This window comes from Cygnus atratus, chromosome 26, assembly GCF_013377495.2.
Source record: "Cygnus atratus isolate AKBS03 ecotype Queensland, Australia chromosome 26, CAtr_DNAZoo_HiC_assembly, whole genome shotgun sequence".
Lineage (NCBI taxonomy): Eukaryota > Metazoa > Chordata > Aves > Anseriformes > Anatidae > Cygnus > Cygnus atratus.
Genome location: NC_066387.1, coordinates 4,314,421 through 4,338,253, shown reverse-complemented (window position 1 = coordinate 4,338,253; position 23,833 = coordinate 4,314,421). Strand labels below are relative to the sequence as shown.

The 23,833-nt window shown below is 61.0% G+C and overlaps 3 protein-coding genes across 4 annotated transcripts; all 3 read right to left on the bottom strand.

Annotated features, from left to right (window-relative positions):
* Positions 1-1,189: 1,189 nt before the first annotated feature.
* Positions 1,190-9,783, bottom strand: RAX2 (retina and anterior neural fold homeobox 2). The gene is made up of 5 exons (XM_035568160.1): positions 9,691-9,783; positions 8,314-8,568; positions 6,963-6,989; positions 4,816-5,066; positions 1,190-3,135 (listed from the first exon to the last, which is right to left on the bottom strand). The coding sequence occupies exons 4-5, from the start codon at positions 5,056-5,058 to the stop codon at positions 2,713-2,715; spliced, it is 666 nt and encodes a 221-aa protein (XP_035424053.1). The 5' UTR covers positions 5,059-5,066; positions 6,963-6,989; positions 8,314-8,568; positions 9,691-9,783; the 3' UTR covers positions 1,190-2,712.
* A 2,919-nt stretch (positions 9,784-12,702) lies between these two features.
* On the bottom strand, positions 12,703-14,033 carry LOC118258997 (complexin-3-like). The gene is made up of 3 exons (XM_035568152.1): positions 13,882-14,033; positions 13,258-13,345; positions 12,703-12,921 (listed from the first exon to the last, which is right to left on the bottom strand). The coding sequence occupies exons 1-3, from the start codon at positions 14,031-14,033 to the stop codon at positions 12,703-12,705; spliced, it is 459 nt and encodes a 152-aa protein (XP_035424045.1).
* Positions 14,034-14,742: 709 nt separating this feature from the next.
* On the bottom strand, positions 14,743-22,946 carry MATK (megakaryocyte-associated tyrosine kinase). Of its 2 annotated transcripts, XM_035568155.2 has the most exons (13): positions 22,299-22,946; positions 19,555-19,611; positions 19,087-19,200; positions 18,823-18,938; positions 18,326-18,545; positions 17,127-17,220; positions 16,962-17,027; positions 16,703-16,802; positions 16,509-16,593; positions 16,335-16,408; positions 16,052-16,247; positions 15,528-15,614; positions 14,743-15,420 (listed from the first exon to the last, which is right to left on the bottom strand). In XM_035568155.2, the coding sequence occupies exons 2-13, from the start codon at positions 19,561-19,563 to the stop codon at positions 15,238-15,240; spliced, it is 1,344 nt and encodes a 447-aa protein (XP_035424048.1). In that variant the 5' UTR covers positions 19,564-19,611; positions 22,299-22,946; the 3' UTR covers positions 14,743-15,237. The 2 variants fall into 2 exon arrangements, with proteins under 2 accessions (XP_035424048.1, XP_035424047.1); XM_035568154.2 differs by having other exon boundaries at positions 19,087-19,611; positions 22,299-22,539.
* Positions 22,947-23,833: the final 887 nt, after the last annotated feature.

The window sequence follows — 23,833 nt, the reverse complement described above, 5'->3', positions numbered from 1 at the left end:
CGCTGTCCCTGGCATGGCAGTGCCACCCCCCACCCCAGGGCAGCACCAGCCCCGGGGCTCCCCGTGGCCAGGCCGTGCCCACTTTGCGTGGCAGTGGCATTGCCCATTGGGCGAGGAGGGGACAGAGGCAGGGGGCTCAGCGAGGCGTCGTGGCAGGGTTGGGCTCATTCAGGCCTAGGAGAAATAGAGAGAAATAAGGAGATCAGGGGGCAAATCCTGAGGGGAGGATTAGGAGGGAGCAAAGGGCTCCTGCTTGGCTGGGAGGCAGCCCTGGGGCCATGGGAGACCCACCTGGCCCCCCAGTGCTCCCAGTGGGACACTGAGTGCCAGCGCTGGCCAGGCCATGAAAGATTTCAGGGTATGGATGAAATCTGGGGGAAAAATTGCCATTTGCTTTTTTTTTTTTTTTTTTTTCGTAATGCACAAGATGGGGGCACAGGGTGTACGCGTGCTTTGCTCGGCCCTATGTGCCAGCATCTGCAAATGTCTCCATTGGGTCTAAAATGGGAGAAAACACCAATAAAAGAGTGAAAGCAAGATGGCTCAGCACTTCTCATGGTTCTTCGTGTTCAGGAGGCTTTTTTGGCCAGAAACATTGCCTGTTTCTACACTAATGAGAGCGATGAGACTCGCACCGGGGTAAGGGGTGCCTGAGCCCTGTCGCAGTGACACCCAGCACTGCCGGGCACCATGCCTGGCCCCGCACAGCATCACCACCGGCCATGTGCAAATTAGCTCATTTACATAATTTGTATAACGCCCAGCACCTCGACAGCACGGAGGAGACGCATCCTCACCCAGGCACACCAAGGCCGGCCTCGCCCCGATGCACCCGCACTTTTGAGTGGCGGCAGGGGCCCCCCTGACCCAATTAGGCTCGGATTCGGGGGGGGGGGGGAGCCCCCTCCCAAGCCCCCTCCCCGTGCCAGCCAGCTTTTGTTGGTGCTCGTAGGGCCGAGGGGAGCCCGGCCGCCCCGGCAGGGCCGGCGCCAGCCTCTGCAATTATGTCATGCGAAAACCACAGCCCCCATTCAGCGCGACCCATCCCCCAGATCAAACCCCATTACTTCCGCGGCCGTTGCTTCATTATCTCCCGGCCCGAGTATGTCTCTGCCTGCGGCCGGTTAATCTAAGCCTGGTCCCATTAGCTGGGCTGGGGAGCCGGGGGAGCATTGATTATGCGTTTAATGGGTTGTTAAAGGTTTAATTATCACTAACGAAGCAGACGAGCAGCAGCAGCCGGGGGACGGGGACAAGGAGCCGGGTCCCCTCGGGGTCAGCGCCTTGGCTGGCCCAGTGTCACTGCTGCTGCTCCCACCTGACCCCAGTGCCACCAGGACTGTGGGGACATCAGCGCTGTCCCTGGGGCTCCCGAGGGGCTGGGACCCGCTGGGGCTGGGCTGGGGGCTGGGGGTGCTGGTGCTGAGCAGGGTCTGCTCCCTTCTGGGCCTTGGAGGCAAGGTGGGGACACGGTGTCGTGGTAGTTGTTGGTTCTGTAGCAGGAAATATTTCTGGGGAAATGTCTCCTCTTGGTCTTGCTTTCCCAGGAGCATCCTCTCTGCCTCCATGGGTGACAGCACACCCGTTTGCCCGGACCAGCCCCTGCCTGTCCCGACCACGAGCCTCCTAAAGCCATCCTGAGCTCGCTTATCCCCACTGGGGCCGTGCTGGCCCTCGCTGCCCGGTGACGGTGACACCGGCTATGCGCCCTCCCCAGTGCCACTGCGGGGCCAGGCTGGGGACACAGCACATCGCCACCCTCCTCTCCCTGCTCCCACCTGGCACCACGGCCCCCCCAGGTACCCCACGGGGACGCTGCTGCCCCACTGCCCCACTCCCGGCGGGCCCCACTGGGGGCCGTGTGGCCACCCCCTGCCCAGCAATTACGGCAGCTTTGTGCCTCCAACGCCGGCACTGCTGGAGAGCAATTAGGGCAGCACAGCATGGAGTGACGGCGGAGCAGATTCCCCCTGACAAGCAGCCGGGACGCGGAGCCAGGCGGCGGGGCCGGATCCGGTCACCCGGTGGGGACCGAGCCCTGCGTGCGATGGCTGGGTGCACCGGGACGGCGGATTTTCCCTGCAGATGCCAAGTGTGGGCGAGGGAAAAGCCGATTTCCCTGGAAAGCTCCTTCCCGCATCCTGGCTAGCGGCAGTGCCTGACTCGAGTGCGACGCACCCGTTCAGCTCATCTCTTTACTCGCAATACACCCGTCTCTCTGCGCACAACCAGCGTCGTGCCCCGATGCAGCTAACCCCCCCCACCCCCCCCGATATTCCCTACGAAACTAGAGCGTTTCTGTTCATTTGTGTTCAAATCTGCAGCATAAAAAAAGAAAAACAACAAACAAACAAACCCAACATTAACGATAAAGGTCAGGGCTGCGGAGCCCCGGGCTGGGGTCTTCTGTGCGCGGCTGCACGAGGGAGGCTGCGCGGGACATGGGTGGCTGCTGGGGTGCTCCCCGGGGTGGGGTCCCGCCAGCACCCCGCCTCGCTGCCCTGTGCCCACGGTGCTGGTCCGGGGGCAGCGCAGTCACAGCCCAGCATCTCTGCCCCGTCCCTGCCCCGCGCTGGCTTTGGTCCTGCTGAGCATCCCACTGTCACCCCTGGTGTCACACAGCCTGGGGACGGGAGCCTGCGGGGGCGGGGGGGGGCAGTGGGGGGGGCAGGGAGGCGGGGAAGCTTTCATCAAATGGGCTGCCAGGTTTTGTCAATGGTCTGAATGTGCTCCTTGGCTTTTCATGCGGAGCGAGGCGATGCTGGAGCTCCTCTGGTCGACGTCCTCCAGTGGGTACTTGTCCACAAAGGGGGGGCCGCACTGGTAGGGCGCGGGGGCCATGGGCTGCATGCCTTGCGCCATCCCTGGGGGGGTGTTGAGGAAGGAGTGCCCACCGTAGGGGGGCTGCAGGGCCTGGGGGGCCCCCATGAAGCCGGGGATGCTGTGCACCGGGGTGGCGCTGGAGATGGGCGACGTCAGCCACGGGTCGAGCGGGAGAGAGTTGCTCATGGGCCCCACGTTGGCTGTCATGGGCGGCCGGTTGAAGGAGAGCATGGGGCTGTCGTGGAGCTTCATGGAGCTGGCCTCCATCTTCTCCTGACGCCTCCACTTGGCTCGCCGGTTCTGGAACCAGACCTGCCAGGGGACAGTGAGAGTGACCCCGGAGTGCACGCCCCATGCCCGGCCTGTCCCTCGCAGCGTGCCCCATGGGGAGTGCCCCACGTGCTGTGTCCCTTATAGGGTGCCCCAAGTGCTATGTCCCTTACAGGGTGCCCAACATGTTGTGGACCGTGTAGGGTGCCCCATGTGGCATGTCCCATGCAAGGTGCCCATGTAGCATGTCTCATATAGGGTACCCATGTGGCATGCCTCATTTAAGGTGCCCTGTGTCCCATGTCCCATGTCAGGTGCCTCATGCGGCACACCCCATGCAAGGTTCCCCACGTGCTATGTCCCGTGTAGGGTGCCCCATGTGCTCCGTCCCGTGCGAGGTGCCCCCCCGTGCTGTGCCCCGTGCGGGGTGCCCCATGCAGGGTGCCCCACACAGGGTGCTCCAGGTGGGATGCCACCACGTGCTGTGTCCCATGTGGGGTGTCCCCAGCAGGGTGCCCACGTGCTGTGTCCCTTGTGGCTCCAGCAGTCCCTGTCACACCACGCACCTCTGCTAAACCTCTCCTGCAAACCCCAGGAACCGAACCCATCTCTGGCGTGGGACGGGAGCGGTGGCACCGTGCAGCCCCTGCTCTTGCTGCGCCACGGGGACGCTGCCATTGGCCCTGCGACACCGCACACTGTTGGTACAACGCTGCGTGGTGTTCAAAAGCCACTTGGTAAAAGCTTTTAGAAGCTGAATTGCACTAAAACCCATCCGGACCTGGGAAGAGCTGCTGCTTAAAGCACTGGTCCCCACGTCCCCAGACTCCCCAGCAGCATGGGGCACAGCCCAGCCTGCCTTGTAGTGCAAAGAGGCAGCAGGTGTCAGCCCCTGGGCTGAGAAGGGGATGGCTCCTACTGGGCTATACTGGTGCAAACTGGTCGCTGCTCAGGCAGCTCAGCAGAGGCGTCCCGATGGTGTGGAGCTCCAAGGAAAAGGCCACATTGTCTTAGACTTGCTTGATGTGCAAAAAGGAATGGAGTTGACGCCTGGAAAACTCAGTTCACGTGTCAGTGGGTTGCTTTTCTGGCCATCTCACAGTTTTTCTGTCACTTCTGATCGTTTTGGTTTCCTCTGCCCTTTCTTGGGCTTTCAGACCCAGAGGCAGGAGGGAGTGCACCCTCACTGCCCGCGCTCGCAGCAGGGGCTGCTCCAGGCTGAGCACCCCCCCACCCAGGGCAGGGTTTTCTGCTGCAGCCTGGGAAGCCAAAACTTCCCGTGCCCCATGCTCTGAAAAGCCTAAAACCCCCAAATCGATGAGAATTTCGAGCTTTCCTGGCTCTGAGGAGCTGCAAGTGGTCACAAGCTGCTGAAGGTTTTCTCCTTTCCCATGGGACCAGCTGGACCCACATGAGCATCCCTGACCTCTCTGTACAGTGGGGGGAAAAGCGCCAAAGCCCATCTCCCTGCCCCAAACTGAGCCTTGGGACACTCTGGTTGAACTGGGGAGCCCCTGGGGAGCAGGACGCAGCCAAACCCCAGCCCAGAGACCTGACACTTGGAGCAACGCAGGACAGGTGGCACGGCCCTGTGCACCCACTCCATGGCTGTGCCACTGCCCCTGCCTTGAGCAAGGGGGAAACTGAGGCACAGAGCTGGGCACCGAGCAAAGCCCTCCAGCACCCAGGGGACACATCAGGGCCAGCAGGTGCTTCCCCTACCTGCACGCGGACCTCTGGCAGGTTGACCTTCATGGCCAGCTCCTCGCGGCTGTAGACGTCGGGGTAGTGGGACTTCTCGAAGGCGCGCTCCAGCTCGTGCAGCTGGTAGGTGGTGAAGGTGGTGCGGTTCCGCCGGTGCTTCTTCTTGGGCTGCTCCTCCTCGGCGGCAGCCGGAGGGGTCCCCTCGCTGTCCCCTGGCTTCCGCAGCTCGCCCAGGTCCCCTTCGCACTTATTCAGGAACATCTCGGCGCCTGCGAGGGGACGGAGGTGTTGGGGAGGGTGGGGACATCGGAACCCCCCCTTCCATGCACCCCGGCTGGGACAGAGGGACAAGCAGATGGACAGGAGGATGGGCCAGCCCCGTGATACCTGTGTGGGAATTTTATGGAGCCACCGGCCCTGAAAACCAATGCAAACCCCTCCCTGCCTGGCCTGGAGGTGACCAGAGCTGGCCAGGTCCCCCTGCCAGCCCCGCTCCTCTGCTCTGTCCCTCGAGACCAGCCCCACATCATTGCAGGAACCCATTCTAGTCCCCAGGCAGGGCAAAAGCGGCCCAGCACCGTCCCCCAGCTAATATCCTTTTTTCTGCATGTTTATCATTGTTTTCAACCCTTACAATGTTGCATCTTTAAGCTTTTTATCCAGCTTCTGAAATCTTCCTGTGGTATTCGCCAGGGATTAAGGGCCCCTTTCCACCGCGGGGATGTGGTCAGACAGAGGAATAGGGCAAAAAGCCATAATCACGAGGTGTTTCTGCGAGGGTAAGGTGTTCGGCCCTGCATCGCCCCAAAAATTCAGCAAACACCCAAGCGGGCACAGGGAGGGAGAGGGAAAATCAATTAATTCTCTAAGGGAATAACTGGGGATCCTGGGTGGGCAGCTGGTGGAGGGAGCTGGGGGCTGCTGGCACTATGCACACGCAGGGGGGGGGTCTGCATGTGCTGTGCATTGTTTGTGTGTGTGTGTGCAGGGTGCAGCGTGCAGTGAATCGGCAGCATGCACGCACACTGCAGGCAGGTGTAGATGCTGGGGGTGTGCACAGCAAGCTGTGAATGTGCAGTGCGCGGAGCGCAGGGTGCGACTTGTGCAGTGTGGGGATGCTGAATGGGTGCCTGTGTGCGAGCAGGGTGTGTGTGCATGTGCGGGGGTGGGGGGGGATTTTGCTGCACACGCACTGCATGCAGAGTGCACAGCGTGTGCCCAGTGTGCAGTGTCCATGTGCCACGGGTGCCGCATGCAAAGTCTGCATGTGCAGTGCACAGCTCACAGGGTGTGTGAGGAGCGCAGTGCATGCACATGTGGGCACAGCATGAGTCAGTGCACAGTGTGTGCATGCAGTGTCTGTGCACAGTGCTTGCAGTGCCTTTGTGCTCAGTGCACACAGTGCATGCAACAAGCGCACACGCAGAGCATGCAGCATGTGCCGTGCAGTGCACACTGCGCACACCGGTGTGCAGCAAGTGCAGTGTCCGTGTGTACAGCATGTGTAGCATACCCAACGTGTGCCACGCACGCCCAGGGTCTGTGTGCGCTGCCCAATGCACACCATGCTCAGAGCACACACTGTGCATGTGCAGTGTGTGTGCACTGCACAATTTAGGCAGTGCCCCTGTGTGCAGTGTGTGTAACACATGCAGCGCGCTCGCAGGGGCTGTGTGCACTGCCCAAGGCATTTGCAGCATGCTCAGAGCATGCAGCGTGTGTGTGCAATGTGCGCACTGTGCAGTGTGTGCAGTGCCTGTGTCCACAGCACATATAATGCATGCAGTGCACGCACAGGGGCTGTGTGTGCGGTATGTGCAGTGCACAGCGTTGCCAGTGTGTTGCATGTGCAGTGCATGCAGTAAATGCACAGGGTCCGCATGCAGCACATGCCACACGTGCATAGCTCTGGGTGACACCCCACGGCCCCATGCAGGGTGCCCCATCACCCCGAGGTCTCTGGCTGGGCCTGGGTCCGGCCATGCTGCCCCAGGCAGCAGTCCCTTCATGGGACCCAGGCTGCTGAGTGCTGCAGCGCTGGGGTGCCCTGCTGGGCGCTGGGAAAAGCAGGGCCCCAATGTCACCGTGCGAGGGTCATGGAGTGTCCTGGGACTGGGGACACAGGAAGGGGAAAGGACCCCTGCCGCCATCCCGCTCGTGCTCACCCGCTTCTCATTTGCGCAGCTCCACACCTGCAAGGAGAGGGGAGAGGGGTGAGCACCTGCAGCTCCCCCCAGGACCCCACGGAGAAGTGCAGGGATTGGGGTGAGTAGGGCAATGGGGGCTGGGGACAGCAAAGGGCCAAGGCTGGGGGCAGCCCCAAGCACCCCTCAACCCCACCCAAAAGCAAGGGAGGCCAAGAAAACAAACAAACAAACAAGCAAACAAAAAAAAGGAAGAAGAGGAAAACAAATCCTCGGAGTGGGAGCGGGAATCAAGGGCGATAAAAGAAGAACAGAAAAAATAACAGAGCCAAACAAAAGCAGGAGTAACAAACATGGGAATTACAGAAAATCACAACCCGCCAAGCGGGGTGGCAGCGCTGCAGCCTGTGGGTGCCCTGTGGCTGCCCCCGCCCCACCTCATCCTTGGCGGCATCACAGCAAGTCCCCCCGGCTCCCCAGCACCGCTCCCTGGCTGTGTCACTCTGATGGGTGCCCGAAGTCCCTGCCGAAAGAGCGGGCGGCCCCCCCCCCCCCCCCGGCCCCTTCCATGCACCCCCATGGCCAAGCCAGAAGTCCCGGGTGTCGCTGCTGGCCCCAAAACCTGGCAGCTCAAGGGGACCCCGCAGCCCCCCGTCCCCCAGATGCACACCCAGCTGGGCGGCAGGGCGGCTTGCCTGGGCTCGTCGGGGACCAGAGGGCTTCCCGCGGACGTGGTGGTCCCAGCAGCAATTTGGGGGTTTCGGCTGTAAAAGTGCACTGGGCAGTGCCAAGGCAGCATTTCTCTGCTTTATGCCCGCACCCGCCACAGCCTCAAGCTGGAGTGGAGCTGTCTGCTCCTCATCACAGACACCAGAAAAGCAAACAGCAACAGCGACAAGCCCCGAACTAGGCAGTAATGAGCCCAAACTGGGCAAACCCCAGCTCTCCCAGTGCCAGAAAGACTCGGCGAGATGAATAAAGCACCAAAACCCTCCGTTCAGGCGGTGCCGTGGCCTGTGGGTGCTGCAGCCTGCCTGAGGCTGCCCCGCTTTGCTCCAGCACCCGTTCCCCTTCCGTGCCCCTTTGGGTGCCGGTGGGCACTGGGGCCGGGGCCAGACCCTGACGGCAGCCGGCACAGCGCGAGCCGGCAGCGCAGAGCCCACCAGGAGCAGTGGCACTCGGTGCCATGACACCGAAGGGCAACCAGGGGTGCAAAGCAGGCAGCTTTGGGGCACCCAACACCCACTCCCACACCCCCGGGGCAGGGCCCAGGATCCAGCCCTGGCCACGGGCGCACCCCAGGGCCGGCCCGTTTCTCTTTGGAGCATCTTCCCCCGGCGCTTTCTCCCGAATTCGAATAAAACGGTGTTACCTGCTGGGCCCAACTTGGCTTTTCCAGGAGTATTTAACTTTGTCGGCCCCTCCTGGGAACCAAACAAGCGGCTCAACCTCACCAATCTTGCAGCTTGGCAGCCAAAGTTGCCTCTAGTCTTCTTATTTGTCACAGAACCGCCGTGCTAAGGCTCGGGAGAATCTTTATTTAGTGTTGCAGATGTCACCAAGGCCCCGCAGATTGGAAATGAGTCCAAAGGATTAAGACGAGGTTATTAATTGGAGGCCTTCCCCTCTAAGAATGATTGACAGTTACTTTCTGGACAAGTAATTGCTCTAAATGTCCCCCCAGCGCCCGGCGGGCCGGGGGGGCCGCGGGCGCACAAAGCCCCGCGCTGCCTTCCCCACTCGGATTGTCTCCCCACAAAGGCGTCCTGCTGGAGTTTTCCTTGTAATCCCCTCATTATGGGAGAGGAAAAAGAATTAGAAACACGGGGCGAGGAGAAGAAAGGCAGAGGATGGGGGGGGAGGAGGGAGAGAAACAATTTCCTTTGGCTCTGCCAGCGCCACGGCCCAGGGATGGGCCTGGGGGCCACAGCCCGTGCCCGGCCCTGCTGTGGTGGGGACGCTCCAGTGGCCGTGTCCCCCCCCAGAGGGGACAGAGACACAGGGGTGGCCCTGGTGGCAGTGTGTGTGGCCCCCATGGGTTCCCTGGGATGCTGCATGCTTGGGTCCTGGGTGGGGACGGGCGATGGGGACCGGGCATGGGGACAGGTGTGACATCCAGCAGTGGCACCGGGAGCGGGGAGAGGTGCGTGGGGACCAGCCCCAGGGGGCGAGCACCATGGGCAGCCACGGGGAGTGGGTATGGGGGCCAGGGGGAGGCCAGGTGTGGGGACCGGCCATGGATGGCAGGCGTGGGGACCAGCTATGGGGACCACCATGAATGTCACAACAGCCATGGGGACCAGCCATGGGGCCAGCTATGGGCACCGGCAGTGGGACTGTCCATGAATGTCACACCAGCTATGGGACCATCCACGGATGTCACATCAGCCATTGGGACCAAGCACAGGGACAAGCCATGGACTTGGGGCAGTGCACAGGGACTGGCTCTGGGGACCAGGCACGGGGACAGAGCATGGGGGACCCACTCTGGGGCTATCCATGGGGTTTGGCCATGGGCTGGGTGGGGGGGGAGGGGGGGGGGGCAGAAACACCATCCCTCAGTGTCCCCCTCCTCCTGCGTCCCTTGGGGACCCCAGCCGGGTGGGGGCTGTGAGCACTGTGACAGGGTCCCCTCCCTGCCACCCAGGTCCTCTGGGTGCCTGGGGCTCAGTGCTGCCTGAGCTCAGCCCCTTCCCCGTGCTGCCCACCCGGCCTCTGCAGGGTTTTGCCCTTCTCCTTCTCTGCTCACTTTTACTTTCTCCCAACAGCCTCTTCCTTCCATCTGCGAGCACTGCAGCTCTCGGCCGCCGTCTCGGCTTCCTCCCACTCTCTTCCTCTCCTCGGCACAGTTCCCCTTTCGGATGCCAAATGTAACCACAAGGTTTTCAGTCAGCCCTGGTGTTGGTCCCGCGTGCCCCCCCCCTGTGCCAGCCCATGGAGCTGCCGCCGGTGGGACACTGCCACTGCCATTGTGTCTGGGCTTGGACCCTAAAGCCATCTCTGTGTCACTTCCCTTCACCCTCCTGCCCTGTCTGACAGCGTCTGGGAACAGCGTGACACTTGTTGGGACAGCGTGCCACCACCACAGGGACAGTGTGGCACCACCACAGGAACCGGCTGACAGCATCATGGGGACAGCGTGGCACTGCACTCCGGGGACATGGGGCCCCTTGGGGATGGGGTCACACTGCCGCACCGGGCAGTGCCGCAGGGACCCCTCTGCTGCCTGCTCCTGCATGGGGGGTTCCAGCTCCAGGAGCACCCCTGAGTGCTGCTGGAGGGTGGTGGGGACGTCCCCAGGCCATGGGGACATGGGTGCAAAGGGGCCCCTTTAGCTGGCCCTTGTGCCAATGTGCCCTTGCGTGGGCCACCATAGTGGCAGCGAAAGGACCCCAGTCCCCTGCTTTGGTGGCCCATGGTGGCTTCCTGGCACAGGCATGGGGACACGACATGCAGAGCTGTCCCAGGAGGACCCCACCAGGGTGACCTGCACATGCGGACCCTCATGGAGCTTCTCAGAGATACCCAACACTCCGAAAGCCCCAAAGTGACCCAAAGTGCACCAAGCCCCCCAAGCCCCCTGTGCCTGAAGACACCCCACCAGGACCACCCGTGGGCTGGTTCGAGGCGCGGGCGCAGCCGCCCCAGCTGCCCGGATTTGGATTTACCCACCAGGGCCGTGTGCGCGGAGCCGGCCCCGCTAAACCGCCTTAAGGTGTTGGCTCACACGGGCGGGGGAGGCCAGCAGGCTGATTTGACAAATGATTATAATTGCCTTTTAGGAGCAGATAGCAAATTGATTTGCTTCCTCGTCCAAGGCCTGTAATCGCTTCATCACTTTAAAATATTAATGCTATACTTCTTTGCTAGTTTCCCAATTACCCTAATTGAAGGCAAATTGGTTAAGAAGGTGCAATGCAGAGTATCAGGGGGTTTAGTTCACTCAAATGACAGTTTTAAACCTCCCTAATCCTATTAGCGGGCAAAGCTGCTAACGCTTAGAGACGCTGCGTCAGCTTACCGGGGTGGTGGGGCCGGGGCGGGGGTCGGGGCCGGGGGCCGCTGGCCGCACGTGACCAGCTCTGCCGGGGATTTGTCACTTTTTTAGTTCATTAAGAGGCCTGGGGTGGGTGGGTGGGTGGCAGGGGTGACCCAAAAGGGTGCCGAGGCACAGGTGGCGGTGTGGGGACAGCGGGGGGGGGGGGGGGGGGTGGGGGGTGGGGCAGGAAGATTAGCCAGGGAGACCTGGCAGAGGGTCCTGACCTGGATCCCAGCCGGCATTGGGAGCCCTGCGCAGCCCCGCTGGGAGCACTGGGAGCTGGGCTGGGGACAGGGCCGGGCTACCTGGGGACCTTGGTGCCGCCATGCCCACAGGCTGGCACCCGGAGAGAGCAGGGACATGGGGTAGGAACAGGAGCTGGCCGGGGGCCGCTGGGGAGACGTGGCCCCATCCTGATCAACACAGGTTGATTTTTGTGCCCGAATGGGAGATGCTGCGAGTCCTGCAGAATGGCTGGATGGTGGGGACAACAGGGACAGGAGGGGTGGCGGTGACAGTGGTGACAACAGGATGGTGGGGACAGCAGGGACGGCAGTGCCACCGGCCATGCCTGGATGCTCCAGCAGACACCAGCCCCTTGCACCAGGACCCGAGGGGCCGAGCACCACGCACCCAGGGACCCCCCATGCCACTGGGGCGGCCGAGACCTGTGGCACTTGCAGCCAATGGGCTCCGCGCCGCGGCGCCCACCCCACCGGCACCGGATTCGCCCCCGCCACTGTGGGCAGCCCGCGGCAGCGCCGTCCCCGCGGGCCTTTCCGGAGCAGATGGCCCCGGCGTGGGGAGGATGGAGGCGGCTCAGCGCGTCCTTTCTTTCATGCACACACAGCGTGACTCCCGGGCCGGCTCCAGCGGGGCGGTGGCGTTCGGGGCCAGTGCTGGTGGTACATTTTACAAGGGTTCAGCTAGCTTAGCCCTCGGGGACAGGCGATTCAGGCAGATTAGACCTCACTAAAATAGGCAGGTATTAGTGATCTCAGCAGCCTGCAGCCTTCCGGCGCGGGTGCCCGCGTGGCGGCGTTTAAGCCCGCGCTGCTGCTGAGCCCGGCAGTGGGGAGCCCCTGGGGTGGGCAGGAGGCAGCAGGGACCCTGTCCGCAGGGATGCCCTGGGTGGGGACACCGGGTCCTGCTGGTTCCTGCATGCGGCTGGGGACAGCTGTGCCTGGGGGCTCCTGCAGGAGTTGGGGACGGATCCTGCAGGTTGGGGTTGTGGAGACCAAGGGTAATAACGTTCTGGGCATGGGGCTGTGTCCAGCATGGGGACACGGTGGGCTGCAGGGGTGTCCCTGTCCCCGCCCTGCCCACCCATGGGGCAGCCCTGGGGGCGGTGGCACTGTGCAGGTGGGGGTCACGCAGACAGCATTGTATGGCACAAGCACCAGTCCTGCAAAATACCACTTTTATTGATCCAAACAGTGTGGGCAACCCCAGGGCTGGTGAAAGATGTGGCAGGAGCATTGGGGACCACTGCCTGCCCTGGCTGGGGGGTGGCACCTGGGACGCTGGGGCTTGGCCAGTGTGGCGGGAGGGGACCTAGGTGTCCCTGCCCAGTGCCCCAGAAAGCCCTAGGGAATAATTTGGGGGAGGAAAACCCCAAACACAGGCAGCACATTGGGGCACATGGCACACAGCACCGGGCACCCGCAATGCCCACATCCCGCCCGCTCCCTGGGGCTTAGCCCGATTCTGCCAGTGCCGGCGCTACATCAGGGAGCACTTCTCCTTCACCTCATCCACGGTGCCCAGCGCCCGGCCCCGCAGTGCCGGCAGATCAATCTCCCGCAGCTTGGTCAGGAAGGTGAAGGCCCCCTCCTCTTCCTCCTCCTCCTCCTCCTCCTCGCCACGCACCATGGCGGCCAGCTCCTGCGGCAGCTCCACCGTGCCGCCTGCCACGTGCAGCTGGGCATCGTCCCGCTCGTCCTGCACACGGGTGGGAGAGGTTGGGGCCGCGGATGGACCGGGTGCCACCAACCTTGGGGGGGACAAGGAGGAGCAGGGTCCCTTTGGGATACCCAGGAGCGGGAATGCTGTGGGACACCGGGGGTGCTGGGGCTGCCCAGTCCCACACTGGGAAAGCTGGGCTCACACGTGTGCGGGCGGACAGGCGGATGGACGGAGACAGCAGCTGTTTGCTGCCCTCTTCAGGAATCATCTCCCATCCCAGGGGACCAGGGTGGTGGGGGAGGACAGCAGCCACCCAGCCCAGGGCTATCGGGGAGGGTGGGGGGGCTCAGGGCACCCTGCGTGTGTCCCTACCTGGGCCAGGTGGTACTTGTCCCGCAGGTGCATGCGCACGGCCGCCCGTTCTGCCTTCTTGTGCACGAAGGACTTGTCCCGCTCGATCCTGCACAGCAGGCGCCACGCTGTCACCCCTGCCCCAGCCAAACCCCCACTTATCACCCTGCACCCCAGCCCTGCAGCGTGCCTACACCCGTCCAAAGGTGCAAAGGTCCACGCGAGGCAGTCATCAGGGGCCTCATCCTGCCCCTCCAGCCCAGTAGTTACATTTGTGGCAGGGACTTGCTGCTCCTATGGCCTCTCGCTTCCCTGATGCTGTCCCAATTGAGGCCCCCAAATCACCCAGATCAGGGGAGGGGATCCATACTGTGCCCATTGTCCTGTGGCTCCACGGGTGCTGGAGTGAGGGTGGCACCAGGCACCTGCCCCTGGCCACCTGCAGTGTGCTGAGCCCGTGTGCCAGCACCCATGGGGACTTCCTGCACCATTGGGACCTCTCGTACTGCAGGGATCACTGAGCACCCCCTCCGCTCCCATCCCCTGCCTCCCTGTCCCCATCCCATCCAGGCAGGGGACAACCCGTGGTGGATGACACCCTGGTCCCAGTGTGTGGGGGACCCCACAGCCCCGGCAAAGCCTTACTTCTCCTCCAGCAGCTGCCGCTGGTACTCCTCAAACTCTTCGCGGGACATGCCATTGGGCAGAGTGGCCGCCTTGGTGTCCTTGGGGGGTGCCTTGGGCTCCTCCTCACCCCCCCGCAGGTTCTTCAGGGCTGCCGTGAAGAACGCGGCCATGGGTGGGTGGCTGCAGTGCCCTGTGCCCCGTGGTGCCCAGCCGGGTCCTGCCCGGGGCCGGTGTCTGCAAGGTCAGCAGGACCCAGGGGCGCCGCGGATCAGGGCTGGATTAAGGCATTAGGAGGGGAAGGCACAGCCACCGGGGTGGGAAGACCTTCTTGTGCCTCTCGCTGCACCCAAGGGTGCTGGGGATCCATACCTCGCTGAGATACCCCATTGCACGGGCCCTGATGGAGGGCTCAGACCCTGCCTGGCACCGTGGGCACCCAGAGCCACCCAGCTCAGCAGGGTGAGAGCTGCAAGAAGTCGGCGCAGAGGACACAGAAGAGGATTAGCCGAAAAACTCAATCAAGGGTGGAAGGACTGGAAGGGAAAGGAGGAAGCAGGCGGGCACGCACATACGCGCAGCCCTGTGGCCCCGTTAATCCCTGCTCCACCAAGACATCGAGATTGCCTGCGAGCCGGCGCGGCTGGGAGCTTCCCACCACTGGAGGACGAGTCCAGCTCCCGTAATCTATATGCAGCAATTCCCATACAGACTCTGATTAAAAGAATAATCCCCGGCTGCATGCAGAGCCTTGAGCGGAGCAGGGCCGGGCTGCGCATGGGGGTCTCCGAGGGCTGAAGCTCCTGCCCGCCCCTCCCCATGCTTTGGTGCACTCAGCCTGATGTAAGAGAGAGCACTAATTTGAGACTGGAGACTTAAAGATGCTGTTGAACTAATTTCTTTGGTTTAATCAAAAAATAATAATAATTAAGGCAGTTGAGCTGGCTGTGTTTGGGCCTCCATTTTGTGCCAGCGCAGGGCTCTGCCAGGGTTGGGGTTTCATTTTCCAGCAGGCTGGGATGTCCTGTCCTGTCCCCTGTCACCTGGGGGGGGGGGGGGGGTCAAAGGGACCCCACAGGGGGCCATGGGCACAGCACCCCTGCGGGGCCGCTCTCTGCAGCCTGGTGGGTCGGGGTCCCTGCCGCCGCTCCAGGTGGCCCCAAGTGTGGCTGGGTGAAAGACCCGTACAGGGATGATGGGAGGTTGTTGCATCCTCTTCGGCCACCCCAGAGGAGGAGGGCACACTGCCAAACCATTGCCCCATCTTCTCTGGGAGAAAGCAGCACACAGGTTGCCTGGCCACTCATTTCCATGTTGCTCCCTATCCTGGTGGGTCTGGGGGGCTTCCAGCCATGGGTTCTGGGATCAGGACGCAGGTTAAACGTCCCTTAGGTGCTTCAGCTCCTTCTGTAGCTTCTCTGTGAGTTTCTTGAAGGATGGCCGCTTGCCCGGCTCCATCTCCCAGCAGCTCTTCATCAGCGCGTAGATGGCAGGTGGGCAGCCCTCAGGGGGGTCCATGCGGTACCCCTCCTCCAGCAGCTCTGTCACCTCCTTCAGGCTCTAGGAATGAAGGAGGGAGCTGGGACCCCACTGGCCAGGGGGAGCTGGGATGTCCCCCTCCCATCCATCCCCTAGGGACATGACCCAGAGAGTCCCCTGGCACTCACCAGCTTGGGGTAGGGTGCTCGGCCAAAGGAGAACACTTCCCACAGGAGGATCCCGTAGCTCCACACGTCCGACTTGGAAGAGAATTTCTGCCACGGCACAAGGCAGGGAGGCTGCAGCTGGGTACGGGCTGTGCTGAGTTCCCCAGGGCTGTGCCCTCACCTCCTGCTGCTCCCGGGGCTGTCCTCCCCCTCATCGGGCTGCGACCTCCCGGCCTGGCCCTCCTTCACCACCAGGACTCCAGCTCCAACCTGGCTGTCCCCGCCTGCCGCATCCCATAGGAGATGCCCTAAATCCCCCCCACACCCCAAGATCAGGACAAAGGCCAGATTTTGGGAGACAATGGGCTGGTGGCACCAGAAGCTGCCGTGGGGCAGGGATGAGTTGGTGGGAGGTGGTGGGTGGGTATGGGAAGGGGGACCCAATGGGATGAGCTGCTTTAGGACACCCCACCCCACCCCCGGACCCCTTCCCTTCCCTTCCCTTCCCTTCCCTTCCCTTCCCTTCCCTTCCCTCCATCACTCACATTGTGCTTCAGGGCCTCGGGAGCCGTCCACTTCACGGGCAGCACCGTGGTGTCCGCGCCCTTGGGATTGACCCGGGCTAAGCCGAAATCACTCACTTTGGCCACGTGCTCCTCGGAGATGAGGATGTTGCGGGCAGCCAGGTCCCTGTGCACCAGCTTCTTGGACTCCAGATAGTCCATGCCTTGGGCCACATCCCTGTGGTGGCGAGGCAGCGTCACTGCGTGCCTCCCAGGGGGATGCAGAGTGCTGGTCCCAGCGGTGTGGAGGGGAGGGGGCACTTACAGAACGAACTGGAGGAGCTGCTGGGTAGGGACTTGCGCGCGGCCCCGCGTGCGCAAGAAGTTCACCAGGTTGCCCTGATGGAGGAGGAGAAACACCTAGTTCAGCCCCAGACCAAGGATTTTGTCCAAAAAACTGAGCAGCGATGGGTCCCGCTGGCCAAGGACACGCTCTCACCTTGCTCATGAACTCCATGACGATGTAGAGGCCGTTGTGCAGGATGACGCCGAGCAAACGCACCAGGTTTTTGTGCCGGACCTTCCTGAAAGGAGGCAACCGTGGTCAAGGGGGTGCTTGTTTGTGCCTGGGTCGTGGGGCAGGGTCTAGCCATACCCCCTCAGTGTCCCCCCAGTGCCCCCCCAGGCACTCACGTCATGGCAGCAGTTTCAGCGAGGAAGGCCTGGGCGGTCACATCACACTTGATGTTCTTCACAGCCACCTTCTGCCCCATGTACTCACCCTGCAGGACATCTGGGAGGGGACACGGGGCATGTGTCATGGGGCTGAGCCCTTGGCCACATGTCCCACTCCCCACATCCCAGGCTGAGACCCCAAAAGCCCCAGGACAGTGCCCAGGAGGGACATCGGGGAATGTCCTTCAGGGATCTCTGTCTCCATCTTCTCACCTACCTCCGAACTCGCCTTGCCCGATGCGGTCTCCCAGCGTGAGGTGCTGCAGTTTCAGCAACCAGCCGGCTGAGAACAGGTGCAAGGACAGGTCAACAAGGCCACCAGTGGGGCCGTGCCACCTCCTTCCCCAAAAACCAGACCTGATCCTCTCCCACCATCCCCTACCTTTGGCCAACTCCTCCTCGGCTGACTTCATCCCAGTCTTTGGTTTGGGCTTCACCAGCTTGGTGCAGATGGCTCCCTGCTCCTTCGTGTAGTGCTGCAGAGGAAGGGACAGATGAGGCTGGGGCAGGTGGTGGGTGCAGAGCCAGGAAATGGCTTTGGGATGCTCCATGGGCCCCTACCACCAAAGCTACCACCTCCATCTGGCCCTGAGGTGCCCAGAGCCCCTCCTGCTCTGGCTGCGTGAAATCCTGCTTTTCCCCCAGCACTGCAGTTCCCAGCCTGCATCTCAGCCCTGGTCTCCATGGGGCATGGCCAGGGAGACACTATGACCGGGCGAGGATTCGGGACGCTACCGGCGAGCCGGGCAGCAGATGATGGGCTGAACCCTGTGGGTGCTACAGCCCGGCCCTGGAGGGAGCAACACATCTGAGTTGGGTTTACAGAGGTGAAGCGGAAACAGCGGCACAGCCGTAGTGGTTACAGAGCAGGGCTGGGGCAGCTGAGTGGGGAAAGGGCTGGTCTGAAAGCAGAAGTTGTGTCTAAATGAGGAAAATATATGGCAGTACAAAACCCCAGAAGCGAGACATGGAAGAGTTACGAGATAGGGCAGAGACAGATCTTGAGGAAGAGCCTGCTGAAAGCATGAGAGCTGGTGATAAATTCAGCGACAGCAGGAAGCCTGGGAGTCCCACAGGGTGAGCGGGTGAAGGGAGAGCTCGGGGGGAGAAAACTGCAGCAAAACGCCTCTGAGCCTCAGCGCGGCTCAGGCCTCATCCAGGGCACTGGGGCAGAGGTTGTCAGGAGCTTTGTTTTCCAAAATGCCCCAAGCTCCGATGCTGTATGAAGCACCAGAGGAGCAGGGACAGGGGACACACAACCCTGGGCAGGGCATGCTGTGGGCACAGCTGGTTTGTGGACACCAGGGCATCCCGGATCCGTCCATTGCACCCCAAACCGAGTGGGGAACTGGGAGAACTTCCCGGGGTGGAGAACTGCACTGAACAAAACCCAGCAAAGAACACAGGCAGCAGCAGCGAGCTCCCAAGTACCATGGGACGAGGTGACCATGTTGTCACATGGATGGCAGTGCTGGCACGAGGTGGGTCAGGGGTCACCCCACAGGTTCTCCATCACCACATGCTGGGCTGGACCGGCCCTGGCGTCCCCCAGTGCAGCTCACTGACTGGGGGGGCTCTCACCTCGATCATGTCGATGAGATTGTAGAAGCGGTGCTGGCTGTCGATACTCAGCATGTTCTCCTCGTGCACCACGCGGTAGTGGATCACCTCCTTGCCAAAGCTCACGCACAGCACATAGTCGCCGGGGTGCCGGACGGACTCGCGCACCAGGAAGAGCCCGTCCTCGGCGGGCTGCAGCTCCTGCACTGCCTCCACCCCTGAGATCTTCCCGTGGAACCAGCTGGGGACAGGGTACGTGGGGACAGAGACCATGGGAACAGGGGACGTGGGGACAGGGCACCAGCAGTAAGACAGGAAGAGCAGAGACCCCACCAAGGCTGTGCCAAGCCCACTGCACAACCCCCCTCCCCATCAGGCCCATCCGCGCTGGGTGGGCACAACTCCGTGAAGCTAGGTGTTGCCCCAGCAAATCCCCCCACGGCCAGGGCTAAGGGCTGCTCTGCCCCCACGCACACCAGACCCCTCTCTGCCGCCACCGGGACCCCCGCTGTACTCACGGCATGAGGCTGAGCTTGGGGTCAGCACGGATGGCGCCGCGCTCCCGCAGCACGCTGCCCGCCAGCAGCCCCTCCTGCCCGCTCTCGTTGTGCCTGGCGCGGTACCAGCCCTTGCCCTGGGGATGAGAGGGTCTCAGGGTAGGGGGAGGCAAGGGGTACCCCGGGGAAGGTAGTCCCAGCTCCGGCAGCTCAGCCGATGGCCCTGGGGTCCCTTCCCCTCCGTTGCATGGCCACGGCTGGCCCCCACGTGCCCCTCAGGTTCACCTCCATGGCCTCGATGATGGTGACCACATCTCCCTTGTGGAAGGCCAGCTCACCGGCCTTGGGCTTGTTATGGTCATGCTTGGTGACGCACTGCGTCCCTGGGGGCCAGTGTTTCTGCAGGGGAGGAAGCAGCATCAGCGAGGGCAGCGAGGGCAGGGCTAGGCTAGGCCCGTCCCCCTCCACCTCCCACGGACATCAGGGCCAGCCCTGTGGATCCCCCGGTCCCTGGCCAGAACGACTGCACCGTTGAAATAGGACATGGTACCAGGGACAAGGGACACGGCGCACGGACCCCCCCTGCACCCCGCTGTGGTACTGGTGGGATGGGACACCCTGATGTTGGCACCCCTATGCCAGTGCAGGAGGGGATGGTGCTGCTGATGTCCCTGGGAGAAGCGGAGGCATCGGGCCATGCCCAAAGGCCCCCGCGGGCAGGAGCCAGCCCCTGCAGCTGGCAGCCCCGCTCACCCCGGACATGCTCGGCCGTCAGTGCATCAGGGACTCCCCGTCCTCTCCCGATGTCACCTGTGGAGAGGAAACCAAGCAGGGCTGTGGAGGGATGGGGCCGAGCCAGAGCCCATGGCCTGCACCATCCCAGGCCACCACCACTGTCCCCATCTCCACCAAGGTCCCCACCTCCACGAAGGCCTCTATGGCCCAGGGCAGCCCTGGACCACGGGAGTGGGCTGCAAAACCACAGCGTGTGTTCTGGGGACTCTCCTGCCCCAAACCCAGGTGGGAACAGGATGCAGGTGTCCTGCTCCCTGCCCCTTCTCCCTGCCTCGCGAATCAGAGAGGTGCTTCACCACCCACCGGCGCTGCGAGGCCATCACAGTGACAGCAGGAAGATGTGGTTTTACCAGAAACTGGCATTTTCACCTCCTGTTTCTGCAGCTCTCAGTCATCGGGGCCACGAGATCCGGGGCTGGGAGAGGCGCAGGGTCCCCACAGACATGGGATGTGGCAACACTGACGTGGGGACTGCCTGCCCAAGGGGTGACACCGACGGGCAAGGCTGGGATGAGGCGGGACTGTCACATCTGCTGGCCCCAGGATGATCACACAAGGTCCCCGTGGTCCCCTGCCACCAAGTTGTCCCCCTGGGAGCCCCTAGTGCCTGTGGGCACATTGGGCAGAGACCCTCGGTCATGTCCAGTCCCCAGGGAAAGCCCCAAGCACTGAAAGCAGAGCCCAGAGGCAGCACAGATGGCTGAAGGGGACAAAACAGTGCCAGAGGACAGCCCATGACACTGGTTTGTGACACCGAGCCTGCATCCTGGGTGGCATGACGTCCCCAGATCATAGCACCATCCCTCAATCCACCAGGATCTTCACAATAAAGCATAATAAAGTGCCCTTCCTCCAGATCCATCGTGCTGTTAGAAATTTCTCTCCATCGCTGTAAGGCAGAAGATTTCACTCCTTTTCTAAGAGAAGGTGGGATTCCTCAGCACACAAATGACTCACATGCTTCAGGCTCTACCAAGGACGCCATCTGATAAGACCACATCCCACGTAGGCAAAGCTGCTTTGTGCCCACCTTGCTCCTTCCTACCCAAGAACCAGAAAGCACGAAGCTGTCCCAGCAGCTCAGCGCTTCTCTGCTTCCAAGACCTCAAAGGAGCCAGAGAAGCGTTGGCTTCCAGAGAAGAGAAATGTCTGAGGAGGGGGAAGAGATTTTTGTGGTGCTCAGTTGACATGAGAGCATGGGCAAGGTGGGTCTGGGACCAGCAGCACCTGCACCTCTTGAGCAAACCCAGAGGTGGCCTCGTGGGAACCTCCAGCCAGGGCAGGACGATGCCTCCCTGGCTCTGCCGGGCTGGGGGAGGCATGAGGCTCGCTCAGCGCCTTGCAGCAGCGATGTCACCCTCCGCTCTATTCCTCTTTTGGAGGGTGAGTCATGGTCACTCCTCTGCATCACCAGTGGTAATCCCCAGCCTGATGCTGTGACAACAAGGATCTGAGGACTTGCTGTGCCTGTCCCCATCCCGAACAACAAAAGAAAGGGACAGCTGCAGTTGTGGCAAGCCTAATATTAGCAGGCGGCAGTTGTATCTGCTCCAGAAGCCATCTTTAGCTAGCACAGACCTCCCCTTGTCCTGCCCATCCATGCCACATGTATTATCCTGCTGGACTAAAGCCTTTGGGCAGAGGTGCAAAGGTGGCTGCTCCCTGGCAGGCTCCGCCAAAGCCCGAGGTGCTGTGATGCAGCTGAGCTCAAGTGTAACGCGTCCAGGGTGGGTGAGGACCTCCTGGGCACAGAGCCGAAGGATGGGCTCTGCTCCATACCCCTCTCCACAATGCAACTGGCACAGGGACGCGCCAGCAGGGATGACAGCGGCTCCGACAGTTGTCCCTCATTTTCTGCTGCTCCAGGACAGCCACATTGGGTGCAGCCCTGCCCACGTGTGCAGACGGTGCTTGAAGGGTGGGGTGCTCTGCTCAGGCTGCCCAAGGGCTCCACTTCTCCTCTCCCTCACTGGCACTGGGCAGCCTGGGAGGCTCGGGGTGCCCGACCCATCCTGGCCAGCACCTCCACCCAGCCACCTGGGGCACGCTGGTGAGTCACGGTCCTCTGGTGCCGCTCACATGCCTCAAACTGGAGCAACTGTTTGTTCGTGGAGATGTCCAGCCCGTCAAGTTCCCACCACCGGAATGAGCATTCCCACAAGCAGGGTGCATGGGCAGAAAGCCTAGGAGAATACATTTGCCCCCCTCTTTTTTTTTTTCTTGTTGTTGTTCTACACTTTTTTAACCAGTTAACCTAAGCATTTGCAATGATGAGAAACACAAAAGCCCGGTGGGGTTCGGTGGAGCCATCCTGACCCCAAAACAGATTTCAGGCTTGTTTCCAGTGCTCAGAGTTACTCTAGCTGGAGGAAGAGCTGCCACAATGCAACAGCACAGAGGCGGAATGGGTGACATACACACTGGCAGATTGCACCTCTGTACTGCAATGTGAGCCGGACATATTGCAAACACAGCTCTGAAACACGGGCTGGAGAGGTTCCATTTTATCAACACCCGGCTGCACTAAGGGTCCCCAAGACAAATGGTAGATGTAGATCACTTGTTGAAAAACGGGCAACACCTGGCCATTTTCCGCACCAACTGCAGTCCTCATAACGTGACATCCATCCCTCCCCGCCGGCACAGCAGACACGACAACGCGTCACCTGCTCTCAGCAACTCCAGCAGACCCTTGCACTTACCTCCCAGCCACGTCCATGCAGGGCCTTGGTGGCAGCGATGCCTTGGAGCTGCTCGCAGCTAAGTCTGGACTCAAATTCCCAAATTCCTGAAGAATGAACTCCCTTTCACATGGAGCAGCAAAGCTTTATTTTCAAGGGCATAGTCCCAGAAACAGACACTGCGTTATTTCCTGATTTCTCTTCTGGTTAGGGCTGCAGATGTAACGTCCTGGAGGTCCTAGTGCCTGCCGCCTCCACAGTCAAACATTAATCAGAGCTGACTCATTATTTGACAATGCTTGAAACAACTTTTACCCTTTGACGGCACAAATCCACACCCTTGCTAGAAATGATCATCAGAACTTATACCCTGCAGCATTGTGTAGCTCTCACATAAAATTAATGTTCCACTATGCAAATGAGAGACCTGCTGCTACCGCTGGAAGCCGCCACCAGTGCATCAACCCAAGCTGCAGGTGCTCATGGTGCCAGCAGCTCGCTGGGGAGACTCAGGAGTGGACGTGGTGGGACCAGGGAGCCTGGAGCCTAATCCTGTCTCAGTACCAATTTCCGACAGATTTAGGGGAGGCTGATCCAGGAGAATGACTGTGCCTTGTTGCTCTACTGGGGATAAAAACGCACACAGACACATGGAAGTCTGGGAGGGGCAGTTGTACAACCCAGAAGGAGCTTTAAATGAACACCACTGTCAAAGGGCAGTGGCTTATCTATATCCTCCAGCATCCACAACTAGGGGAGAGGAAGCAATTGCCTCTGTAGCTCATCAGAGAGACCAGTTTCATACTTACATTCAATATTTCTAATTTTCAGGGCAAAATGGTGAGAAAGAAGAAAATGCAGTTTCAGGCAAACACATTCCATTCAAGTTTTTATTTTATTTTTTTAATAAAAAATATGCTTAAGCCTTTAAAAATACTGTCAGTTCAAGGAAAAAGGAAGTGTAGAAGTAAGAAAACTATTTGTTTAAAGAATGACCCCAAGGAATTTCATTTCTTTGGGTACAACTCCCAGTACAGCTGAGAAGTCCTTCCAAACGGGCCAACGGTTTCAGCTCCTGGTTATATTTTTCCACCAACAAACTGCTTCCTCAAACCACTGGGACCGATGTGTTCATAGGATTCTTAGGGTATGTTTCCCAAGAAACACTCCTTGCATTATTCTCTGGAGTTGTATGGATGGATCCTTAGATGCCAGGTCTGTTCAAGCTAGAGAGTAAACATGTGTGCATCCTCACCGTCCCTGTGCCACACTCCTGGGTCTCAGCATCAGATCTCCTGGGGTCTAAGCACTACTCTTGGCAACAAACAGAGATGTTTTGTACTTCTGTTTTTTTTTCACATCCAGTCATTGTTACAGATGTGACCACAGACCAAGAACTTAGCATCACACAGAGGGAACAACGTGCTCAGACGTAATAAATGGGCCCTCCCTGTCCTGCTGTGTGGGCCACAAAAAGACTCCCACTGCTTCTGCTGGAGTTGGACTCATCTCCCATTTTCTTTCTCGGGTATCTACCAGCCATCAAGTGCCTCAGT